This window comes from Rattus norvegicus, chromosome 2 (genome assembly GCF_021556685.1).
Source record: "Rattus norvegicus strain SHRSP/BbbUtx chromosome 2, alternate assembly SHRSP_T2T, whole genome shotgun sequence".
Classification (NCBI taxonomy): Eukaryota; Metazoa; Chordata; class Mammalia; order Rodentia; family Muridae; genus Rattus; species Rattus norvegicus.
Window position 1 is genome coordinate 119,955,802 of NC_141535.1, and position 23,374 is coordinate 119,979,175.

Below are 23,374 nucleotides of genomic sequence, written 5' to 3' on the forward strand. Positions count from 1 at the left end.
TGGAAAAAAATTCTTGCTCGATATCACCTTATTTTTTTTTTCATTGGATAAAAAGTTTTCTCTATCTTATAACCTGAAATGAAATTGTAATATTTATATTGGATATATTTTTACAGACAAACACTTCTAGATGTAAAAGGATTGCATTTTCTCCATGTTTGTTAATGAAGCTGCTCCTTGTATGTTTCACACAACTGTTCCAAATCGACCTTTGTTTTCACTATTTTGGTTCAAAACTCTTCCATTTTCTTTAAACTTGATGGGTTCTTTCTTCCAGGGAAGGGCTTGCTTCTAAGCTGATGCTGGCTTTTCTTCTCATCTTCACGTCTTTGCTCTGGCCGGCAGATGTGCTGAAGAGGCAAAGTTACCTTCTCAGACAAACAACAGCACATCCTAGGGGCAGGTGTGCAGCTCCACTGATCAGTGCTTCTGGGGGCCCTGGGTTCTGTCTCCAGCACTGCATAAGCCATGCCCATGATCCTAGCCCTCAGGGGTAGGAGGGCCCAGGTGTTCAAGATCATCCCCAGTTATACGAGTTCAAGGCCACATAAGACCACCCTCAAAAGCAAAGACAAAACATTTTAAAACTGAAATATTAAGAACTAACCTAAGGAACCAGAGGGAGGCCCAGCAGTTAAGAGCACTGGCTGCTCTTCCTTAGGATCTGAGTTCCATTTCCAGAAGCCACATGGTGGCTCACCAGAATCTGACTTCTGTCTCAGGGGAATCAGTGCCCTCTTCTGGGCTCCTTGAACATGACATACAGAAAAGCACAAAGGCAAAACACCCACACACATAAAAGAGGAAGAAAAAACACCCAAGCCGGTCATTTGGGAAGTGGAGAGGCACTGGGCTATAGAATGCTGCATTTCCAAGATCGCAGTATCAAAACAAAGTTAAAAAATCTAATCCTAACAAATCCCCCATGAAACACTTGGAGAGAAAAGCAGTAGGGTCTGGTGACACACTCCTTTAACCCCAGCCTTTAGGAGGCTGAGGCAGGGGGATTTCTGAGCTCATGGCCAGCTGTCTCAAAACCCACACTAACAAAATAAGCAAAACCAAAACAAACCCCCCAAACCCCACTAGCAGCAGCAGCAGCAGCACCAACTACCCACAGAAGAGTGTAAAATCCTGACGGACGTCTCAGCACCTTGTGCCATAGGCAAACCAAAGGACAGTCTGACTGCAAAAGCTTAAACTGAAAGTAACCTGCTTGTGAGGGAAGAGAGCCTGTGTATACACTTCAGCCCATCTTTAACATTTCAGTTTAAAAGAGTGGGTGGGTGTGGCTTAGTATTGCTTTGCTTGTCTAGCATACACAATGCCACCTTTGATCTGTGCCACTCAGGAGGTGGGGGCTAGAAGATCAGAAGTTCAAGGCTATCCTTGGTTACAAAGGGGTTCTGAGAACAGCCTAAGAGTCCATGAGGCCTCCATTTCCAAACAGTAACAACAAAAGCAAAAGTGAGTAACTACAAAGGAATTCTCTTTAAACCACCCTAGATAGAGCCATTACCCTTTGGGCTGTGATAAGTCTGCTCTTTTCACCATGATTTCTATTATTATTATTATTATTATTATTATTATTATTATTATTATTATTATTAGAGTACACTGTAGCTATCTTCAGACACACTAGAAGAGGATATCAGGTCTTACTACACATGGTTGTGAGCCACCATGTAGTTGCTAGGATTTGAACTCGGGACCTCTGAAAGAGCAGTCAGTGCTCTTAACCACTGAGCCATCTCTCCAGTGCCATGATTTGTTCATGAGAGGTTTTATGTTATTATTTTTGATGATGTTTGTTTTTCAAATTAACCTGGGGCTGGAGATTGAGGATAGTTTGCTGGGCGACTCAAGTCTCGGCAGCTGCTTTAGCTCGCTAGCAAGGGCCCTTGGCTCTAGCTGTCCGGGATCCCGTGCACTCTTTTGGCCTTAATCAGCACCTGTAATCATGTATACATACCACACATACCCTCAGCCACATAATTTAAAATAAAAAAGACTCTAGAAAAACAATCAATGAAAGAGAAGTCAAAAGCTGCATTAGCACTGATTACTGAGCCCAGGGCAAGGCTGTCCAAGAGGTGGCTATAGAAAATGACATTTCCTAAACAGGCAATATAGAAAAGATGCCACCAAGAGGGCCCTGAGGGAACAATGGTGACAGTTCCAAGCTTATCTGTTTTGTCTCCAGATGAAGCCAATTCAGCTAAATGGAGTAAATGGAAACCAGAAATTAACTTCACTAAACTCCTATGAAACAAAAAATATTGCTTTGATTATAAAAATGGAAGCAATAAAAAGGTTCAGAAATACACTCAAGTTTATAATCAATTAAATGGTGAGCCAGTGTGACCCTATCCGTCATCTGTTATATAAAAACCACAATTCAGTTATTAAGATAAATAGTTCACATTTTAAAACATTTATCATTACATTATCAAATTTGATAAACTCTTATCAAAACATCTCAGCATTCAATATAAATCATATTATTCAAAGTTTAAGGTAACAACAATAACAACAACAAAAAAAAGCCCAGAGATGTCAGGTAAATATTTCCTATTAAATACAGTTTAACATTCAGAGCCACATAAATTCTCACTAAAAGTTGATTTCTTTTACAAAGGCATACTTTGTAAACAATTGTAATTTTTCCCAACACCATTTTCCCATTTTTAATCCCAAAATTATTCTTAGGTCAACTTGTTTCTTCTATTTGTATGCCAAAATTACAGGTTTCCAACCAGCAGTCCTTAACAGTAACACACCTAAACCCCTAAGCAGAGTGGGCATGGAATGACTCAAAACTTATCATCAAAGGAAAAAATAAATAACTACAGTAGATCTCTGAGGAAAAGAGTCGTCTACCTTGTCTAAGAATTGTTCAGGAGGGCTGGAGAGATGGCTCAGCGGTTAAGAGCACTGACTGCTCTTCCAGAGGTCCTGAGTTCAATTCCCAGCAACCACATGGTGGCTCACAACCATCTGTAATGAGATCTGCTGCCCTCTTCTGGTGTCTGAAGATATAGCTACAGTGTATTCATATACATAATAAATTAAAAAAAAGGATGAAGGGTTAAGTACTTTAAAAAAAAAAAAAGAATGTTCAGGAAAGAGATTACATAAAAGGCTTCTGACGTTTTTGCTGAGTGAATTTACTGTCACTAAACTTTTAAAAAGCAGGACGACGGATGCACACTCACAACGCTGCCGCAAACAACAACACAGTCAGATGACCGTGCGGTGAGCAGTCGCGGCGAGCAGTCGTGGACACGAGTGTGCACTTGGCATAGCTTCTCTCCCCCAGAGGAGCCACTAGAGTTCGTCTATCATGACTCTTCTGCAAACGTCCTCAAGTATAGTCTAGCTTTGTGAAACTCTGAAACACTGAAATAAGATGTAAAGGATTTAGTCATGGCAAATTTACTGAAGCTTTTATTGCCTCCGTGGGTAATATGACAGGGGTTGGAAAGACACACTTGAACTTACAGAGATATGCAGATGAAGAGAACCTTGACCAAGTATTTTTATATGTGGGTACTTCTCATTTTATACATTTTACTATTTAAAAAGCTTTACATTTAAAAATGTGTACCTGTTATGACATTTGGCAAAAAGTAAACTCTCCTTGTGGCTCTGTCTAAAAAAAGAAAGGAATCAGCTTGGAAACCTCACCCAAAGACCCCATGAACTGAAGCAGTAGAGCTCGCTGTGTACGCACATGGCCTCTCTCTCAGACTCACCGACGCCCCTCCCCCAGCAGGGTAAGCATTTTTAGTACAAAACATTCCCTATAACCAGACATTCACCCTCAGAATAAACACATTAAATCAACTTTCTTGTTTGAGCCCTAGCAATGGTTTTAATTCTAAGATGCCATCACTGTGAACAGCCTTAACGTTTTTTGCTACATAATCAAAAGCTTTATATATTTTTGTTTATAATTACACAGTAATTGTAAATGTTTAGTGCCAAACTGATGACAATCACTATTTTGTTCCAAAGTCTTGCATTTAAAAATAAAATCTGTAAAACCCAAAGCATTAGGCCACACACAAATATCAAGATTTTTATGAAAAAAAAATTTATGAGGCAGGGAAAGAAGCTAATGGAGTCTCATTTGAAAACAAATCGTATCTGAATCAATCAATCTGAAAACAATACCAAGAACTCAAAATGTTCCACGTAGGGAATAAACAATATAGGTCTGCAAAACTTTTAAAGATATATATATATATATATATATGTATATATATACACATATATCTTTAATTTTTTTCATAATTGAAGTTCTTCATATTTACAAAAATAAAATCAAGAAATACTGAAAACAGCAAGATTCTATTTTCTTTTAATAACCAATCCCTGTAACATGAATAGAAATTTACTCTAAGCTTCTTTTGGTAGAAATGCATTCCTCAATTAAAGTTATGATTGGATTAATGATATGTAAGTTTTCTATGCATTCTCCAAATCATGTGACTAGAAAGCAGTTTTAATCATTTCCATATCTGCATAAACTGTTCTGCTATTCTGAGGAACACTCCTTAGTACCCTGCAGAGGACCTGGATACATGAAGCAAAATCTGTTCCTACTGAAGACCAGTCACCCAACATTTAGGTCATCATTTTAACTTCCTCATGGAGATATTTATGAATACACGTGTCAGTGTGTTAACAGACAAACAAGCATTTTCAGCAGGAGAGCAATTCGTGAGTCCTGTCATAGAAAAAAAAAAACCCAAAACCAAAACAAACAATCAAGACTGCATTCTGCTTTGATGTGGAAATAGCAAATGCAAGGGAAACAAAAACAGTCAAAAGTCAAATAATTTATACAACAGAAGCCATTGGTATTCTGCACCAGTGCTCGCCTGTCTGACAATCTCCGCTCTTGGAGTAAAGACTTGGCAACCACAGTGATTTAGCAGTAAAGCCATTTCAGCAGCCAGCCGTCAGCAGGGCTGGCCAACTGCCTGAAAGAGCAGTGCCACATGAGAAAGGGTGAACTTCACGGCTCATCACAACCATTTTGAAAATTTAAATCTTACTGTCTTCTTATAAATTAAGTGAATTGCATTGTGTTCCATTGTGCGATGACAAAAAATTAAAAAACAAAAACAAAAACAAAAAAAACCCCAAACCTAAAACCCTCATGCCTAAATTTAGAGTATTATATTGTATAGCAATCCAAAACATTCAAAACCAATGAAATAGTTTAACTTATTCGAAAGGCATAGAAGCCTCTCCAAGCGTAATGGAATCCAATGATGTGGTGTGTGGGTGCACATGAGTGGGGTCTAACATTCCGTCTCATTACAATACTTTAAATCAAAGCTCACTGTAGGACACTGTGTACACACGGGTAAGACAGCCACAGACTTGTTTTGTAGAACCTTCGCGAGAGTCTGAAACACAGGGCATATTTCAGGGAGTCATCAAATTATCCTTTTTTTATGTGTTGGTTATTTTGACACGTCTTTATCAGGTATTCTACTCACACCAACAGTGCATATGGTTTGCCAGGAAAACTAAATTCCCCCAAATCAAACACCACTCCAGATGCGGTACACTCAGATAACACTCTCAGTTGAAGTGCTACAGCATAGTCTTTGCAACTAGCCCAAAGCATATACTTAACAAGTTTTTATAAATTGTTTGTGGTGTTCATTATTATGTTTAATTCTTATGCCAAACTGTTTTCTGATGAAGACAGCATTGTGCTTTATGCAAGAATGGAAACCTCAAAATAATCCCCATCAAGCGTCTATGACTTATGGGAAGACAAACTAAGATGGTCCACAGGTTTAAGACGGAATCCACAATGTTGGATTATAAATGTTTAGAGTGGCCCAGACTAGAAGACAAGCCCAAACCACCAGCAGAAGAATGGAGTACGGTAGGTCCGAGATGTATCCTTAAAGTTTTGTCTCAACCCTCAGTTTGAACTATGAGGATTGATCTTCAGTTCAGTCCAGCCAGCAGAAATTGACTGTGCATTTTTCCGTTGTGTTTATTGTACAGACTATGTACATTCTAGAAGGTTCCTTTAGTGCTACACTGTTGTACTTTTTGTCCCAGAAATTTGAGGGCGTGCAAATTCCACAAAGTCATCAATAAGAACAGGCCATGCTCCTGAAAAAAAAGAAAAAAATGGGAGGAAAGGGAACAGAGAACAGCAGAATCAAAGCTAACATTTTACTAGGATCCTTTGTTGTTCATAGCTTCCTCAGAAGAATTGTAGAACGTTACTCTTATCACTCCCACTGATCACTCTTTAAAAATACCACCATCATGTCTTCTGTTAATGTAGCCTGTCTTTAATCTATTATTCTAAAGTGGGGTCCTTGCTTAACCAATGAAGATTATATCTTCTGAGCAATAAATCAGTAATACAGTAGTAGTACGGTTTTCAGAGATTTTTGTTAAGTCAGGCAGTCCACTTAATGATGTTGTGAAAAGTTCTACAGCTCTTATGAGCACCTCTCACTTTTAGTGACAAGGAAGTGGAGGCTAAGCCGCAAGGTCCTAGGACATTGTGAAGACAGGAAGTCTACGGGAGACCTTTCAAAGAATATCCTACACTCAAACATTTAAACAATGATTGGTTGGTTCTCATAAGAAACTAGGCAACTGTGAAGAATTAACAGATAGAGTTTATGAACAATGGCTGAATGCAAGAAAGGCCACCAGGCAGCTGGAATCATTTCAAATTATACAAATCCAGCACACAAGTTTGCAGACAAGACTAACAGAAAACAAACAAAACCAAAAACAACCTCACTAGATTCAAATGCGATAAATACATTAAGAGGTTGCAACTCCTAAACTGAAGATGTTGAGGTATGAGTGGAGATTCTTATGTCTCTCTAGAGGACAAACACTGGGAAGACTTTTTTCTCCTTTGTGTGGTGCTACAGAGTCCAGACCCCACAAATGTTCTGCACCTAAGCTAGTACTTCATCCCACCCTCCTTCACAGCAGTTGGCTAAGAGGCAAAAATGAATGAATGAGTGAGTGAATGAATAAAAATAAAATAAAAAATTCTGATTAGGCACTCAAATGCACTTGTGTTACAGCAAGTGCTTAGCAGATTAAAGCCTAGGTTCAATTTCTAGCACATGTGCGCACACACACACACACACACACACACACACACACACACACACACTCACACTCACACTCACACATACACAGTGGGGTCTGTATATGTAAGAACTCAGAAAGCAAGGTCACTTCCATGGAAACAGTGGGTGAAAGGTCAGGCAAGGCAAATGCTTTTGCTACCTTCTTCATCGTAATTGGACATGTCATCTGCAATCATTGAACTGAAGTCTAACAGAAGATTCCACGTGTCTTTTGGTATTGATCGTTTATGATGCTCCTATTAAGATATCAAAAACAAGATGCCTTTAAACTATGGAAACGGTTGGGAAAAGCTAGTTCAGCTGTTACAAAACATTAGAAAATGTAACACTTGTAAATGAAATTCTGGTAATCAAATTTCTCATTTACGTCCATGACATGCTGAGATTAATGATGCCTTGAAATAAATTAATATTTAAGTATAGGAGAAAATAGAAACTGAAAAAATGTTAACTTACCAACAAAAATTTATTCCATAAGTCTAAGAATTTAAATCTTCCATTAAGCACTAAGTTCCAGTAAGCAATGGCCATTTCTAGATCTGTAATATTAAAAATAAGTTATGAACTTTAATGCTTTGAATATATGTCCCTGCAAAAGAACAGTGAAACAAAGAAAGCCAGTTGCATTCTGAGTGTCATAGATCAAACTTTTCTTAAAGACCCGAGTCCACATGTGTAACCTGCTGTCCACATGTGTAACCTGCTTCCATTCCAGTGAGCCTCCAGGCAGGGCCTCTGGGGGAATAACAACATGGCTTACCTCACAGGGTGTTCTGATGTGGACAAGCTGGTGCAGTCACGCACTTTCCCACTGTCACGTACTCACATGTGGAGGTCCCCAGGTTCAACAGGAACCTTCCAACATTCTGAGGCAAATAACTATTTGCTGTAGTGGCTGTGTATACAGCATGGGCCACTTAGCAGCACCCAGACTTTATCATCAGACACCAATATGTCTCTCATACAATATGTCTCCAAAGACAACATCAACTGATTAAAATGCAAAGGATTGCTCAATTTCTAATCTTAAACTTCCTACCCTCCACAGTTGATGTCTAGCATGTCCTAACTATAAAGGGCCATGAAAATATTGTGGGCTTGCTTTGTTTGTTTAAGCTTAAGTCTGTTGCTCTCTTGCCCCAGAACATCATTCTCACAAAATGCATGTTCATGGCAAGGTTCACTCCTCAGCACCATGGGAAAATAAAGTAATTTAAAAATTAAACACTACTAATAACCTATGTTTTTTAAATTTCCCCATGACAACATAAAAGGCTCTTTAGCTGTACATGAACACAGAAGGCTACAGGAGTGATCCTGCCAACACCCACTGTGACAAATTCCAACTCACTCTGCAACAGAAAGGACAAGTTAGATCTTCTCAAGGGACTCCAGTAGCTGAAGCTGCTACTAAGCCGAGCTTTTAAGAAGAGACTACGCCTGCTGCTATCATGGTGCCCACTGTGATGCTCAGAGAATCGCCTCTGAAACTACAAATCAGAATTAAATGCTTTCTTCTATAATTTGCCTTTGTCATGGTGTCTCTCACAGTAGAAAAGTAACTACATCAGGGTTCCTTAGTAATTAGAGAAATACAAACAAACGACTTTAAGATGTCAGCTTATTGCAGTCAGAATAGCCAAAATTGGCAAAACTTACAGTAAAAGTTGGCAACGACAAAAGGGGAGAGGAGAACCCTCACTTGTTGTTTAGTGACTACACTGTTAAGAATTCTTAAAAAGCTAAAAATAAGTCTCCAATATAGTCCCTTCCTCAGCATTTGTGGCCTGAATAGGAACAGTCCCCTTCATATATTTGAAAGCGTGGCCATTAGGGAGTGGGATGTGGTGCTACTAGACAGGGAATAAGAGGGGTAGCCTTGTTGGAGTAGGTGTGGCTTTGTTAGAGGAACTGTCACTGGGGTTGGGCTCTGGGGTTTCAAATGCTCAAGCCAAGGCCAGTGTCTCTCTCTCTCTCTTCCTGCTGCCTGTGCCTCCAGATGTAGAACTCTCAGTTCCTCCAGCACCATGCCTCCTCGTGTGCCTCCTTGCTTTCCACCATTCTGATAACAAACATTATGTCTGAAACTCTAAGCCAGCCTCAATTACATGCTTTCCTTTATGAGAGTTGCCATGACTGTGGTGTCTCTTCACAACAGTACAACTGTGTCTCTCAGAATACGGTTCATGAATGAAGCTGTGTGAGCAGAATTCTTTTTTTTTTTTTTTTTTTTGATGTAACAGCAAGAGGTAGCTTTATTAACGAGATCCCGGGTCTTAGCGGGATCCCGGGTCGACACATATCTCACACAGGAGACAGAGGACAGAGGAATCGACCCCGAGCCTCCAGACTCGGGGGTTTATATAGGGGCATTCTCGAGGTTACACATGATTGGTCAATTCAAATGGTGCACAGTTACTTTCGGCTCGAAATTACATCAGCAAGGAGTACATGCTCTCTAGCAGCTCGGCAGGCAGGTAGGGTGGCTCATCTCACTCAGGGGGGTGAAGGAAGGGGAGGGGGTGGCTACAGATGGTCAATGTCCTTGGGGCTGATAGCTGGTTTGGCAAGTCCTATCTAGCAGAATTCTTAAAGTGTGTGAGTAACTCCAAGGAAGCAAGAAAAAAGTCTTGTACCCTCCATTTCTCTGTACTGTGGGTTGTTCTTGGGCTTTCTGTGCCCTCCTCAAGTACAGTAAATAGCAGTGGGTTTACTTCATTATCTTATTAGTCTATTCAGATGATGGTTCCCACCACTAGTTGTCCTGACTCTATACAGCTGAAACTCCTCTGACCTGTCCTTCTGACTGCAAATTGAACTCAAGTGAACTCTGCTCATCTGACCTTGCTTACCCGTCAGAATATTGCAGAATAGAATTGTCCGACACTGAATGAAGTTGGCTATTGCATCAGACTTCAGTGCACCTCATTTCTAGGTTCTGCTCCCCAGTGTTCATGCTGCCAACTAGAGTGGTGACCAAGACAGAAGAATTCCAGGAGTGGGTATTGCTGTGACAGGCCTCATAACGGTTCTTGTTCACAGATTCTGGACTTCGGGTAGGAGGGCAGCTAGTGCTTGATGGTGGGCCTCCTACTAGGAGGGAAGGCAACAGTGCTGAAGGCTGAAGGCGACATGGACTATGAGGCCTGGCCCAGAGGTCTCAGGGAAAGAGTGTTAGTAAGCAGCCCAGAAACCATTCTTAGGATATTTTGCCAAAGGATGTGCCTCCTTTTATCCTTGTCTGAAAAGTCTACCAGAGGCGAAACCAAAGAGCTTTGGATTAAATGGCATTGGCAGAGGTGATATCAAGGCAGCCCAGTGCTGACTCTGCCCTGTGACTGTCTGTGATCACTCTTCTGTGGTCGAGAATGAAAAGGTGCGAGCTAAGCAGACGAGAATACAAAACGCAGCTGGAGGAGAAAAGGTGACTCTGATAATAGAGCTAAGTCCAAGGTTCAAAGACAGAAAAGGTTAAAGAAAAGCCTTATTCTAAATGTAATAAACAGAGTGGTACCCTCAGGGCAAGATCCCAACCAGCTAGGCTTCTAACTTGTGAAAAGAAATTAAGAAAAGGTTAGGCCGTGAACAAATCATCGAAAATAGAAGACTGATGCAGGTGCAATTGAACGAAGGGGTCATGATCCAGCCCCAGCAAACAGCAGAACTTGGCAGCTTTGGCCATGTAGTCCTGGCATCAGAGTCAAGGATACAAAGAAAAGTTACAGAGTCTCCCTCTGCGACTAAGGAAAGCTGCTGAGGCCAGGCATATGTGCCTGTATGGAGCCCAGAGAGGCTTTTCCATGAGGCTGTGAAGGGAGTCACAATTAAGAAACTGCCATGAATCTCTGAAGAGACTTTGGACTTGTAAACAGTGTTGCCACTGTGGTACTATATGGCTACAAGCCTGTGGTAACCAGGAAGTGAAATGTGGTGTTTGAATAGGAATGGCCCCATAGGTACTTATAATTTGAATATGTGGTCACTAAGGAGTGGTGCTACTTGACAGGGATTACAAGGTGTGGCCTGTTGGAAGAAGTGGGTCACTGGGGTTTCAAACGCTGAAGCCAGGCCTACCTATTCTCTCTCCCCCTCCCTCTCCCCACTTCTCTCTCCCTGCTTCCTGTAGGTCCATTCATAGAACTCTCACTTCCTCTGGCCCCAAGTCTTTCTGTGTGCCACCATGCTTCCCATCATGCTGATAATGAAATATACTTTTGAAGTTGTAAACAGCACCCAATTTAATGCTTTTCTTCCTAAGAGCTGCTGTGGTCATGGTGTTTCTTCATGGCAACAGAACACTATGGCAGGACTCGACATCCTACTCCACAGACACCTGCTTAGCTCTATTCAGTTCTATTCACAGTAGTTAATAGAAACAACCTGAACATCCTCCACCTGATGACTGGGTAATGAAAATGTAGTTCATGTACACTACAGAAAACTGTAAAGAAGAAAAGAAATCATAAAATTTCCAAGTAAACGGATGGAACGTGTGTGTGTGTGTGTGTGTGTGTGTGTGTGTGTGTGTGTGTGTGTGTGTGTAAAGTAATCCAGATCAAGAAAGGATCTGGGTTTTACTGATGTGAGCAGGCACCATGACCAAAGCAACTCTTACAAGGATAACATTTAACTGGGGCTGACTTACAGGTTCAGAGGTTCAGTTCATTATCATCCAGGCAAGAACATGGCAGCACCCAGGCAGGCACAGTGCAGAAGCTGGGAGTTGTATCTTCATCTGAAGGCTGCTAGAAGACTAACTTCCAGGCAGCTGGGTGAGGGTCTTAAAGCCCACACACACAGTGACACACCTACTCCAACAAGGCCAGACCTCCTAATAGTGCCACTCCCTGGGGTAAGCATATTCAAACCATCACAGTAACATAATGTATTCTCTCTCAAATCCATACTTCATAGCACCAGATCTTTAGATGTAAGTATATAATTTGGAGTAACTGCAGAAGCCGGGAAAGAAAGAGAGACTGTGGGGTAGAAAGCTTTAGATTGGGTCATCACAGGATATGGGTCATGTGAAAGAGGAACATGAAAAAATGGGGAGGGAGGCTCTAACTGGAGATGGAAGGTGGGGAGAGGGGGCAGAAGGAAGCAGAGGGAGGAGAGATAATTAACACTCTAATATATTTGAAATAGTCATGAGGAATCATAGTTTTGTATTTATCTAAAATTTCAGAAAATATATATGTCTATTTGTACACACACACACTCTGTTTAAGTTATGCTACTTAGGGTGATAATGTCCAGCATGAGCTTCCTCCTTGAGGCCTAGTATTTCAGTTAGAAGACAACATGCAGATTGCATAGAAGAGAGGAATCATCCTCTTACCCAGCTGTGATGTCTATGAACCACAATGACAGCATGGCATGCTGTCCCTACAGATGCAAAATGATAGCACTTCTGTCCTGAGAGTGACTGACAACAGTCACCTACTACATGGAAATCACACCTAGTACTGTCAACTTAGCCATCTGTGGTTGGTGAGGACACGGATCTTAGAGGACTGCCTACTATTGCACGGCCATAAACTTGAATGACTCCTAACTGTGTTTTAATTATTTATCCTTACACCCATAGATGAGTGTAGCTCTCTCTCACACACCCCAATAAAAGAAGTTTCTTTTTGTGGCAGTCCAGGCCATTACAGACAGTTACAACTGATTAGAATGCAGAGAGCTAATGATGCGGGTGCCCCACCTGATACATCCACAACAGACCAGAGCACCCAAGTCTCGGGCACACTGCTGACGAGGAAGTGGAAAGCATACAGAAGCAAGGCAACTGCTACAGAACTGTGTCTTCTAGAACATGCAGCGTTTCAGGTCTCTGTTTATCCTGAGGTTGTATGACCTTGTATAATATACATCCTAATGGCATCATTTTTCAGCATATTTTATGATAACATTTTTCTTTTGAATAGTCTCCTTCCTTTCCCCTCCCCCAATCTTCATTGCCCATTCACTTGCTGATGGACGATTAGGTTGATTCTGACTCTTTGCTACAATGTAAGAGTAGAAGCTACGATCCACAAACAAGAGAAAACATGCAGCATTATCTTTCTGGGTCTGGGTTACTTTATTCAGGATGATGATCTTTTCTAGTTCTATCCATTTACCTTCAAACTTCATTTTTTTCTTTACAGCTGAAGAGTATTTTATAGATTTATTATTAAAAAGATCTTACAAATAAAAATCACACACCAAAATGAACCAGACCCAAAGTCTATGCTAAGCAAAGACCTCAATGAGTTCCTATGCATTTAGAATTACCGACTCTGAGGCTGTACAGCTTCCGACTGGGTTTTACAGTCACTGATATATATATTTATACACTTATCTACCACCAAAGATAAAAAGTCCACGGCAGAGTTAGACCTAAAACTGATTAGCTTTATATCCCTCCATAACTCATGTCGATCACCTACCTATCCTTTCCTCATGCCTTTGTCTTCCTCTTTTCTATACTCAATCTGTGTGTGTGTGCGCGCGCACGCACCCAGGTGCACACGTTTTACTGGGTAGGTTCCACACAGAGAAGGAATATGTGCTTCAGTCACCTGGTGCTCTGTGAAGTCTGGCTGATCCCAAAGATCTCTGGTGTCATTTTCCAGTAAAAGTGGTCTGGCACCTTAAATCACAGAAACCACTTACTCACGTATCACACAATTAAATTACTAACGTTAACCAGAGGAGAGACGGGCTTTGACAATGAAATTTATAGACCTTGATGAAATTGAAACAAAAAAAAATTGTGTTTTTGCATTATAAGAATTAATGTTGCTAAAAATATCACAAAACACCTAAATGATGTACAAACTCAATGACATTTTCAAAGAACTAGGAAAACCAACCTTAAAATTCATGGAGAAGCATACCCTGCATAGGGCATGAAGACCTAACTCAGTGGTACACCACTGTCTAGCATGCGCAAGAACCACGGAGCGACCCTAGTACCACAAAAATCCAAACAACAAAGTCAGAATAGCCAAAGCTGTCTTCAACAAAAACACTAACATCTGGGCCAAGCAAGGCATTTGCTGTACAAGCCCAGCAACCTGCGTTCAAGGCCCCACACCCACATGAATGTAGACAGAGGGAACAACTCCCTGACTGCCTGCACCTCGGCATGCATGCCTCTGCGCTCATACATGCACACACCCAATGACAAACATAAATTGACAACATTAGCGTAGACATCGGTCTCTTGGTTGAGACCTCAAAAACACAAAGGCTAAAACAGAACTCAAACCAGGAAACTTTAGCATCATTACAGAACTAGAGTGAAGAGAAAATCTACAGAAAACACTTGTAAACTGTTTATCTGACCAAAGGCTAATTACAAAACTAAATAGAGAACTGAAAACAATAGCCACAAAACCTTCCAAAAAATAAAAGAATGGGCAAGTAGTCTGATACATCTTTGTCAAAGAAGAAATACAAATGGCCAACAAATATATGAAAAGAGTGTTCAAAAATGCAACTCAAAACTCCCATTGGAAAAGACAGAGACGACAAACACTTGAGGCTAGTGGTTGTCTCGTGCTCCTCCAGGGCCCACTTAGGGAAGCTCACAACCTCCTGCAATGCCAGCTCCAGTGGGCCCAAGGCTTGCATTCGCCTTTGCTGCCTCCCTCACACGCACTGTCAAACGTCAAACGCGTAAACATATACTCACTTAAAAACCACTTGAAAAGGATGTAGAGAAAGAAAAACTGGGACTGCAAATTACTGTGGTGGTTGTGGTGGGGAATTATGGATGGGGGGAGGGGAGCCACTCAAAAGACTAAAACTGGAAACCAGGCATGGCTGTACCCATCTCTAATCCCAAAGGGTTTGAAGCCATCCTAAGATCACTCATTTAAAAAAAGGAGAGACAACAAACACAAAGATGTACCATATAACTCATATATGTTCTAAGGCAACAACTGGATATCCAAAGAAAATTAAGCCCTCCAAAGAGATAACTGCACTTCCATGTCTATGGTAGAGCAGAATCAACTTAGGTACAATGACAAATCCGAAAGAACACGAGGATGTTCCACAATAATTATAAAAACATTTACAACATTTAGTGAAATTGGAGGATACAAATAAACTACCTAAATTCAAAGAGAATACAGATACATGTCTTCTACACTGCCAGAGTCCAGCTTGGCCAGTAGGACATGGTTTCTTGCCCCTGGAAGAGAGCCCGCAGGGTGTGGGCCTCCGCAAGTGTTGACAGCTGCTGTGGGGATAAGGCTTGTTTGTATAATAGTGTACTTATTTTCACATTCCTCCTTCGAGGAATAAGACCTCTGCCAAGGCTAACAACTCCATGACAATCAGAGACAGCATGAGTCTGGGAGGCAAGGGCATGCCTATGTCTCAGCAAAATGGTAGAGCATGTGACCTCCAGGACAGCCCTTAAGGCTGTGGGAAAGCATGCTAAAAACATGAGTTCAAAAATATATAATTTCTCAACTATGCAAAATAAAAGGATGCAATATGAATTGCTTAAGGAGCCTCACAGATGTAAAGGAACAGAGGCAGCTGCACTATGAGTCAGCAGGTCAGAAAGATACCAAGAAAGGAGAGAAAGAAAATTAAAGATTGGTGATCACAAGGCAAGATCCTACCCAGCTAAGTTTTTTTGTTTATGCTTACACCAAGGCAGGTAGATTTCTGAGTTCAAGGTCAGCTTGGACAGAGCTAATTTAGGTCCAGGCATGGTCAGGATGGTAATTTCAGGGCAGGGTGCCATCCAGGTATATTACTGTCTGTGCTTGTGCTTGCTGTCTCTTTCTCAGCATCAAGGAGCTGGGATCACGGGATGCTGACTCATGGGATAATCAAAACGGAACCAGGGGTAAAGACTGAATTGATAAGTAAATAAAGGACTGGGCTTTTGGTCTACAAGAGCCATCCAGACAGTTTTTAGAACAGCAAGAGAAAACTGTCTCAAGCAGAATGAATGAACACACACACACACACACACACACACACACACACACACACACTGGAAAGCCATCTCGAGCAGAACATAGACTGCCAGCTTGGACTTAAGAGTCCTTAGTTTTGCCACTCTGAAACACCCCTTCTCTCTCAGAAGCCCTCTGCAAGCCAAGGCTGGCTCTTGGCATTATGCTCTGAAAGACAGTAACTCTCAACTAAGATTATTATATCCTGCAAAATTTTCTAGCATGATTAGTGGAAAAGAAAAAAAAAACTTGTATGGTAAACAGACAATGTATGAAAACTAAGCCAGTACTAGAGAGGCCTAAAGAAGTTCTATGCACTGAAGAGAAAAACATGTATGTGCATATGAGGACACAGAAAAGAAACACCACCATAGGGCAGTGGATAAGCAAATAAGGAACATGCAGGGCATAATAAAGTGACATGAATCTATAAACACCCTTCGATAATAACTTGTAATATTTAACACTAGACTTTAAAGCACAATTTGAAGAGATCAATTCATACTGGACAAGGGAGCAATCAAAAACTGCTTTAATACACATGTGCTTTTACTTGTTAGCATACAGTATACTAGATATCATGCATGGCATTTTCAAAGTACACTTGGGCAGATTTTCTCTTCCTCTTATTCCCCATCTTCCTGGTACCTCTAGTTGCCCCTCATAACCTGTCAGCCAGTCTCTTTACTACTCTCATGTCCCATGTACCCTTCTGCACACTCATCCTCCTCGTCACCCATTTCTGCCCCTTTAGTGGTCTGAATGAGATCAGCAGACACCATGGATGTGTATTATTTTCTGTGGAGGGCATGGGTGTATGCCCAGGAGTGGAACAGTTAGGTCTATACATGACAGTAACTACTTTTAAGTTTTTGGGAAACCTCCAATGCTGAACTCATAACTATTCTACTTTGTGCTTGCCAGCAATGAATTAAAATTATTCTTTCCAGGCTGAGAGATGGCTTAGTGGCTAAGACCACCGACTGCTCTTCCAGAGGTCCTGAGTTCAATTCTCAGCAACCGCATAGTGGCTCACAACCATCTGAAATGCTGGTGTGTCTGAAGACAGCTACAGTGTACTCACATACATAAAATAAAGACTTCTTTAAAAAAACTTCTTTCCCCCACATTCTTCAACATGCAGTGTTATTTTTTCTGATAACTATTCTAAGGTGAGATGGTATATAAATTTACTTTTAATTGGCATTTCTCTGATAACTAGGGATGTTCAATATCTTTCAAAAACATTTGTTAGCTGTTTCTTCTTTTAAAAACTCTTGTTAACTGGCAGGTTTTTTTTAAGTGTTAATTTTTATAGTTCTTTGTAAATTCTTTCTGTAGTTGGTAAGATTTCCTCCCATTCTGTGTTTCTTTTGTTGTGCAGGAACATTTTAATTTAATGTAGTACCACGTGTTAAATCGTGGGGCTCATTCATGAGATACTGGAGAGAGCTGTTCAGCAAATTCTTGCCTAACTTCAGGTGCATTCTCCAAATTTTCCCCTAGCAGTTTCAAGTTTTTTTAAGTTGTTTTCTTTTTTTTTTTTAAAGATTTATTTATCTATTTTATGTATGTGAGTACACTGTAGCTGTCTTCAGACACACCAGAAGAGGGCATCAAATTCCATTACAGATGGTTGTGAGCCACCATGTGGTTGCTGGGATTTGAACTCAGGACCTCTGGAAGAGCAGTCAGTGCTCTTAACCGCTGAGCCATCTCTCCAGTCCCAGTTTCAAGTTTTAAATTAAGTTCTGTATATACTTCAAGTTGATTTTTGTATGGGGAAAGATGAATTTAATCTCATTCTTTCACAAACAGACATCCAGTTTTGCTGAATAGTCCACTTGTTTGTCACTGAATTCTTATGACATTATTTCTGGCGCCTCTGCTCTGGCCTGCTGGTCCCCGGCCAGCACCAGACTGACTACCACTGTAGCTCTGAAGAACAACCTGAGCAGAAGCATTGTTATATGTCTAGCTGTGTAATTCTTACAATTTCTTTGCTTATTCTGGTCTGTTTGGTTTTTCTGGTCTAGTGAAGAAGGACATGAGAATTCTGAAGGCAATCACTGACTATATGGATTTCCTTTGGGTGATGGGGCCCTTCTCACAGGATCAATTCTACCAGTCCATGGAATGCCTTCCCAGCACCGAGGGTCTTTGATGTCCTTGTTCAGTGCCCTGACGTATTCATGGAGTAGTCGTTCCTCATTCTGACTAGACTTACTCACAGATTATTTTGAATTCTCAGCTATTATGAGTGAGGCGTTTCCCCCTAATTTCTTTCTCTTTTGTACATGGATTTCTTCTTTCATCCTGCAACTTGACTGGAACTGTTCATTAGACCTTGGAGTTTTCTGCTGGGTCTTTTGGATGCAGACTCATGCTGTCTACACACAGGGATCCATTACTCCTCCTTCTCTTACCACATCCCTTTCACATCTTTCTCTTGTCTTGTTGCAAATAAGACTTCAAAGCAGTCTACTGGATGTGAGACGTGAGAGTAGGCGCCTCTGCCCAGCTACGATTTTAAAGGCAGTGCTCTCAGCTGCTCTCCATGTAATGTTACCTTCACTTCTGTGATTGGTCCATAAGTTATTTATATGGTTTACTGCATCTATTAATTTGCATATGTTGAATCAACCTTCCATCTTAATATGCCCCTGAATTTGGTCTACAAGTATGTTGATAATTTTTCATCTATGTTCATTGAGGAAACTGGTGTGAAGTTTTCCTTTTATCATTGTCTTTTTTTGTTTTTTTGTTTTTTTGTTTTTTTTGGTTCTTTTTTTCGGAGCTGGGGACCAAACCCAGGGCCTTGCGCTTCCTAGGCAAGCGCTCTACCACTGAGCTAAATCCCCAGCCCCTATCATTGTCTTTTTACCTGGTTTGGGTATCAGGATAATACTGGCTCCATAAGACAAATATGGTAGTGTTCCCTCCCTTAATATAAAACATAATTCTAAATATATTGCTCTAAACCAGCTTCATATAACAAACTCTCCTGGATTTGAAGACACAGATTTAATCTCAATGCAACAACAGTGGCTCACATCAATATTCTACTCACCAAAGTCATTCAGACAAACAAAACAAAACAAAAATATAAGTCAAATGAAATTATTGATTAAATGGACCTTAGGGGACCTTGAGCATATTTCATCTAAAAACCTCAGTATATACTTTCTTCTAGCAGATCAGGACATACTCTAAAACAAATCACACAACACGGCATAAAACAAGCGAACCATTTCTTTTATTATATCCAATCATGATGTAAAAAAACAGAAATCATCAGCAAGAGAAATGGCAGAAAATATGCAAACGTATGGATGAAGAACAACACACTACTGACTGAAAGTCACTGAAGTAATTTAAAAAATTAAGAATGCTTAAGAATCAAATGAAAATCAAAACATAACATACCAACACCCATGGGCTGCAGTCAGTGAAAGCAATCAGAGAGGAGAGTTAATAGCTTCAAGTGCACGCTGAAAACTCAGGAGTACAGGCAGGGCAAGGCGAGTAAAGGGTAAAGGGTAAAGGGCCAACCAAGCCTGCAGACCTGAGAACCAGGGTACGACGCCCACCACTCACACGGCCGGGATGAGTCCCACAGTTGTCCAACTCTACATATATGCCTGTGTATACTCGTGTATAGGGCACGTGCAAGCACACAAACATAGCTGTCCAAGCTCTGCGTAAGTACCTTGTGTCTATTCATGTGTGGCGGGTGAGCGCGCATACACATACACACAAATAAAATAATACTAAAAGCCAGAGCCCTAAGCATAACGACTCAAAAATGTACTTTAGGACCTTGAGGGGGTGTGGCGGGGGGGAGAACACGGCATACCTACAATTGGAGACAGAAAAAAGAATAAAGATCAGGACAGAAGTAAGTAAAATGGGGCTGGTGAGATGGTTCAGCGACTATGGAAGCTTTCCACCAATACGGAAGCTTGATGAGGTCTACGGTTTGATCCCTAGAACCCATACAGTGGAAGGAGACAACTGACTCCTACATTGCTGTCTGACCTTCATGTGTTAGGGCTGGTGCGCTCCAGCTCTCGCTCTCGCTCTCTGTCTCTCTCTCTGTCTCTCTCTCTTCCCCTCCCTCTCTCAATAAATGCATTAAGTTAAAAAGAAGAAACAGATGAAATAGAAATGAAAAGGGGTGCGGTTGTACTCAGCCCACGCTGAGCCAGCCCACATCTTCTGAGCTCTTCGTCAGAGTCTGAACTCCCCCCCCCCTTTCTTTTCAAAATGCCAAAATCCTGAGCATGCTTGCCTTAACACCAGGTTTCTCTGAAGACCCCTCCCTCCCCACACTTTTTATAGCTGTTTCATCCCCACTGTTGATGCTAACTCAAAACCAGGAAACTCTCTCCTTCCTCACCATGTCCTCCCTCCAGGCACCACCAGGATTTGCAGCTTCTCTGTCCTGCTCTGCTTTATTGTTTTCTGTCAGATTCCTGAAAATGGTCCTTGAGCTCCAAAGAGAATAGCAACAACACAGTGTAAAACGTCAGTGACACATAGATGGTTCTTCCAAGGTGTGAAAAAGGACACATTAAAACAGTTTTGAATTAAAAGAAAAATCATTAAGATCCATCTTAAAGCACATCTTAGAGGCCTGGGGCAGTAGTGTTGTTGATAGTGTCCTAGTACAGCATGCACATAGCTCAAAGGACTGCCACTGAGAGCCACCTAGCTATTCACGGAAATGCCCTCTAGAGTGTTATCAATTTAATCAGAGGTGATGGTTCATACCTGTCATCGCAGCACTGGGGAAGCAGGGGCAGAGGATCCTTAAAAGTCTGAGGCCAGTCTAGTTGATTTACCAACTTCCAGGCCAGACAAAGCCACATAGGAAGAGAGTTTCAATGCCCCCTCCCCCAACCCAAAACAGCAACAAAGAACACTGTAAATTATTTCTAAGCAAATTCATTTCTTCTGAGCTAAGGTTTCACTATGGAGCTTGGCTTGAAACTCACAATCCCCCAGCCTCAGCCTTGGGTGCTAGGATTGACAGACAGGTACCACTCCAGCTGGCTTTAGAGTAAATATTTAAACAATGAGGTTAAGATCTTTGAAATCATCTGCTTCACAAATACCTTTTATTGTGGTTGCATATATGTGATATGGAATTTGCCTCTACTTTTAGAACCACAGCTCTCAAGAAAATGGCCTTCAGATTCTATTCTGAAATTAGTTTATTTTAGTGGGTGTCAGAGGTGTCAGAGGACACTTTCAGGAAGCGGCTCTCTACCACCCTCTTGTGGCATACCTGTTCTAATGCCACTCGTCAAGCCTGCCTTTCACTGCCTCTGCCCACTAACCAAGGTTCAATATGGTCCTTAAAAAGGCTTGGCTGTTATAGAAAATATATAAACTCTGATCAAATTAGCAGAACCAATAGCCTCCTACAGTGGCCTACATCTAACAGCCTTCTAGAGACTGGGGACAACTTTTAATGCTCAATTTGGAAAGACACCAAAGCACTAGCAGTGTGCTTAGAGGACAGCAGCAGGGTAACAAACATCTTAGATGACGAGTGGTAAACTGGAACACTGACCCGGAAAAGGACAAGGACGAGCAGTGATGGGCTATAATGGTTACACGTCCTCTGTTTTAAACCGAAAGACAACCGTGAACATCACACATGTGCTCAGTAAGGAGAAGTGTGCGATGACAGCAGAGGCAACTCCATGGCAGGAGGCAACTTCCTGAAACAGTCCATGTCCCACAGTATGCTGCTGAGCAGGGCTGGTATTTAGGGAGATGAAGACTTAATGCAGGGCTTACAAAAACCTCTTTCAAATTTAAGATACACAGACTAATCAGAAACGGCAGGGGACTGAAGCAGATGGCAGAGACAAGGAGAGAGCGGTGAGGTAGGCAGGGAAAGAGCTCTCAGCTCACAGCACTAGCATGGCTGCCCAGGGCTGCCACTTGCCTTCTCGTGTGCCAGGGCTTTCTGTCCTCCCATACATAACCTTCACTAACTTTTGCACTCTCACAAGACTGTCAGGAAGACCCTCCTTGTTAATTAAGGTCTTCAGTCAAACAAGGCACTGTACTTCCTACCACCCAAACGGTCTCCCTTCCTCCTTCCCAGGCCCTCTCTAAGCTCCTCTCCCTCCTACAGAGTTTCTTTTTCAACCCTCAGTTCCTACAGACAAATCTATCAGTGCAGCTGATAAATCCACACAGATAGACTACTGTTAATAAACTCCTTATCCAACGTTAGGGTTCATTTCATTATAAACACTATGGTCTGGGGAGCTTCACAAATAACGTTTTATTGTGGTTATAGTTCTATTTTTAGAAATAAAAATGTAAAATACGTTAAGTAATCTCCTGAATGTTATTACAAAGCAAACTCTATCACATTGAACAATATAATTTTTCTTAATACTAGCAAATCATTTTTTTCCAAAATCTGTTTTCATATAATCACTTTCTCACTTTTTTCTAATATAAAAATTCTAATTTATTATAATATTAATATATCAAATAACCATAAAATGTTGGTTTTTATTTTAGTATCAAAGTATGTATTTAGTCAAAACACCATTTATTATGTATTCTGTAAGGGCAGAAATGTGACTAAGAAACTGATTCCTAATCAATGACATCTACAACACTATAGATAATCTTATCAAAACACTGTTATACTTCTACGTACCACAAAATAATGTTCAGATTGAAAGGCTTCACCAGACTTTTACTTGAGGTAAGAAGGGAAAGGGAAACTAGAAAAAGGAGAGGCTAGGCTACCCGTGTCTAACTGCAGGTAGTACAGTGCGGCTTTCCCGCCTCATCCTGAAAGGGGAGGCAGCTTCTGTGGTGGGAAGTCCATCCAGCCTGATCATCTGTGCTGTGCACTGACATCATGCTGCACCCACCAGTTATGTGTAACTGTGTTGTTTCAGATGCATGTAGAGAACAAGATCATGCTCATACTCATCCATCAGTTCAAAAAGGAACTGACTAGAACTTCTTCTTACAAACATTTTGAAAATCTTTAATTAATCAGTCCCATTTCATCTCTTAGGCTAGTTCTCCATTACACGCACACCTTTGTCTCTCTTCTCTAGCTCTTCTCTAATTGCTTCTTGGACTAATTCCTAGTCATAGAATTGACCCTTATCCTTATGTTCAATCTAAAACACATGGCAGAATCAGTACAAGAGGACTCACTAGCCTCTCTGGCTATTCTATCTTCCAAAGAGAACC

At 41.1% G+C, this 23,374-nt stretch overlaps 1 protein-coding gene across 20 annotated transcripts in view; it reads right to left on the minus strand.

The window, feature by feature from the left end:
* Positions 1 to 2,314: 2,314 nt before the first annotated feature.
* The window catches only part of Dcun1d1 (defective in cullin neddylation 1 domain containing 1), a 54,338-nt gene continuing 33,278 nt past the window's right edge, over positions 2,315 to 23,374 (minus strand). For 14 of the 20 annotated variants that reach the window (XM_087622113.1, XM_087622095.1, XM_087622171.1 and 11 more), the window contains 3 exons: positions 7,617 to 7,699; positions 7,300 to 7,396; positions 3,420 to 6,147 (listed from right to left, as the gene is read on the minus strand). In XM_087622113.1, the coding sequence (XP_087478239.1) occupies positions 6,068 to 6,147; positions 7,300 to 7,396; positions 7,617 to 7,699 (260 nt within the window). In that variant the 3' untranslated portion in view covers positions 3,420 to 6,067. 20 annotated transcript variants of the gene reach the window in all.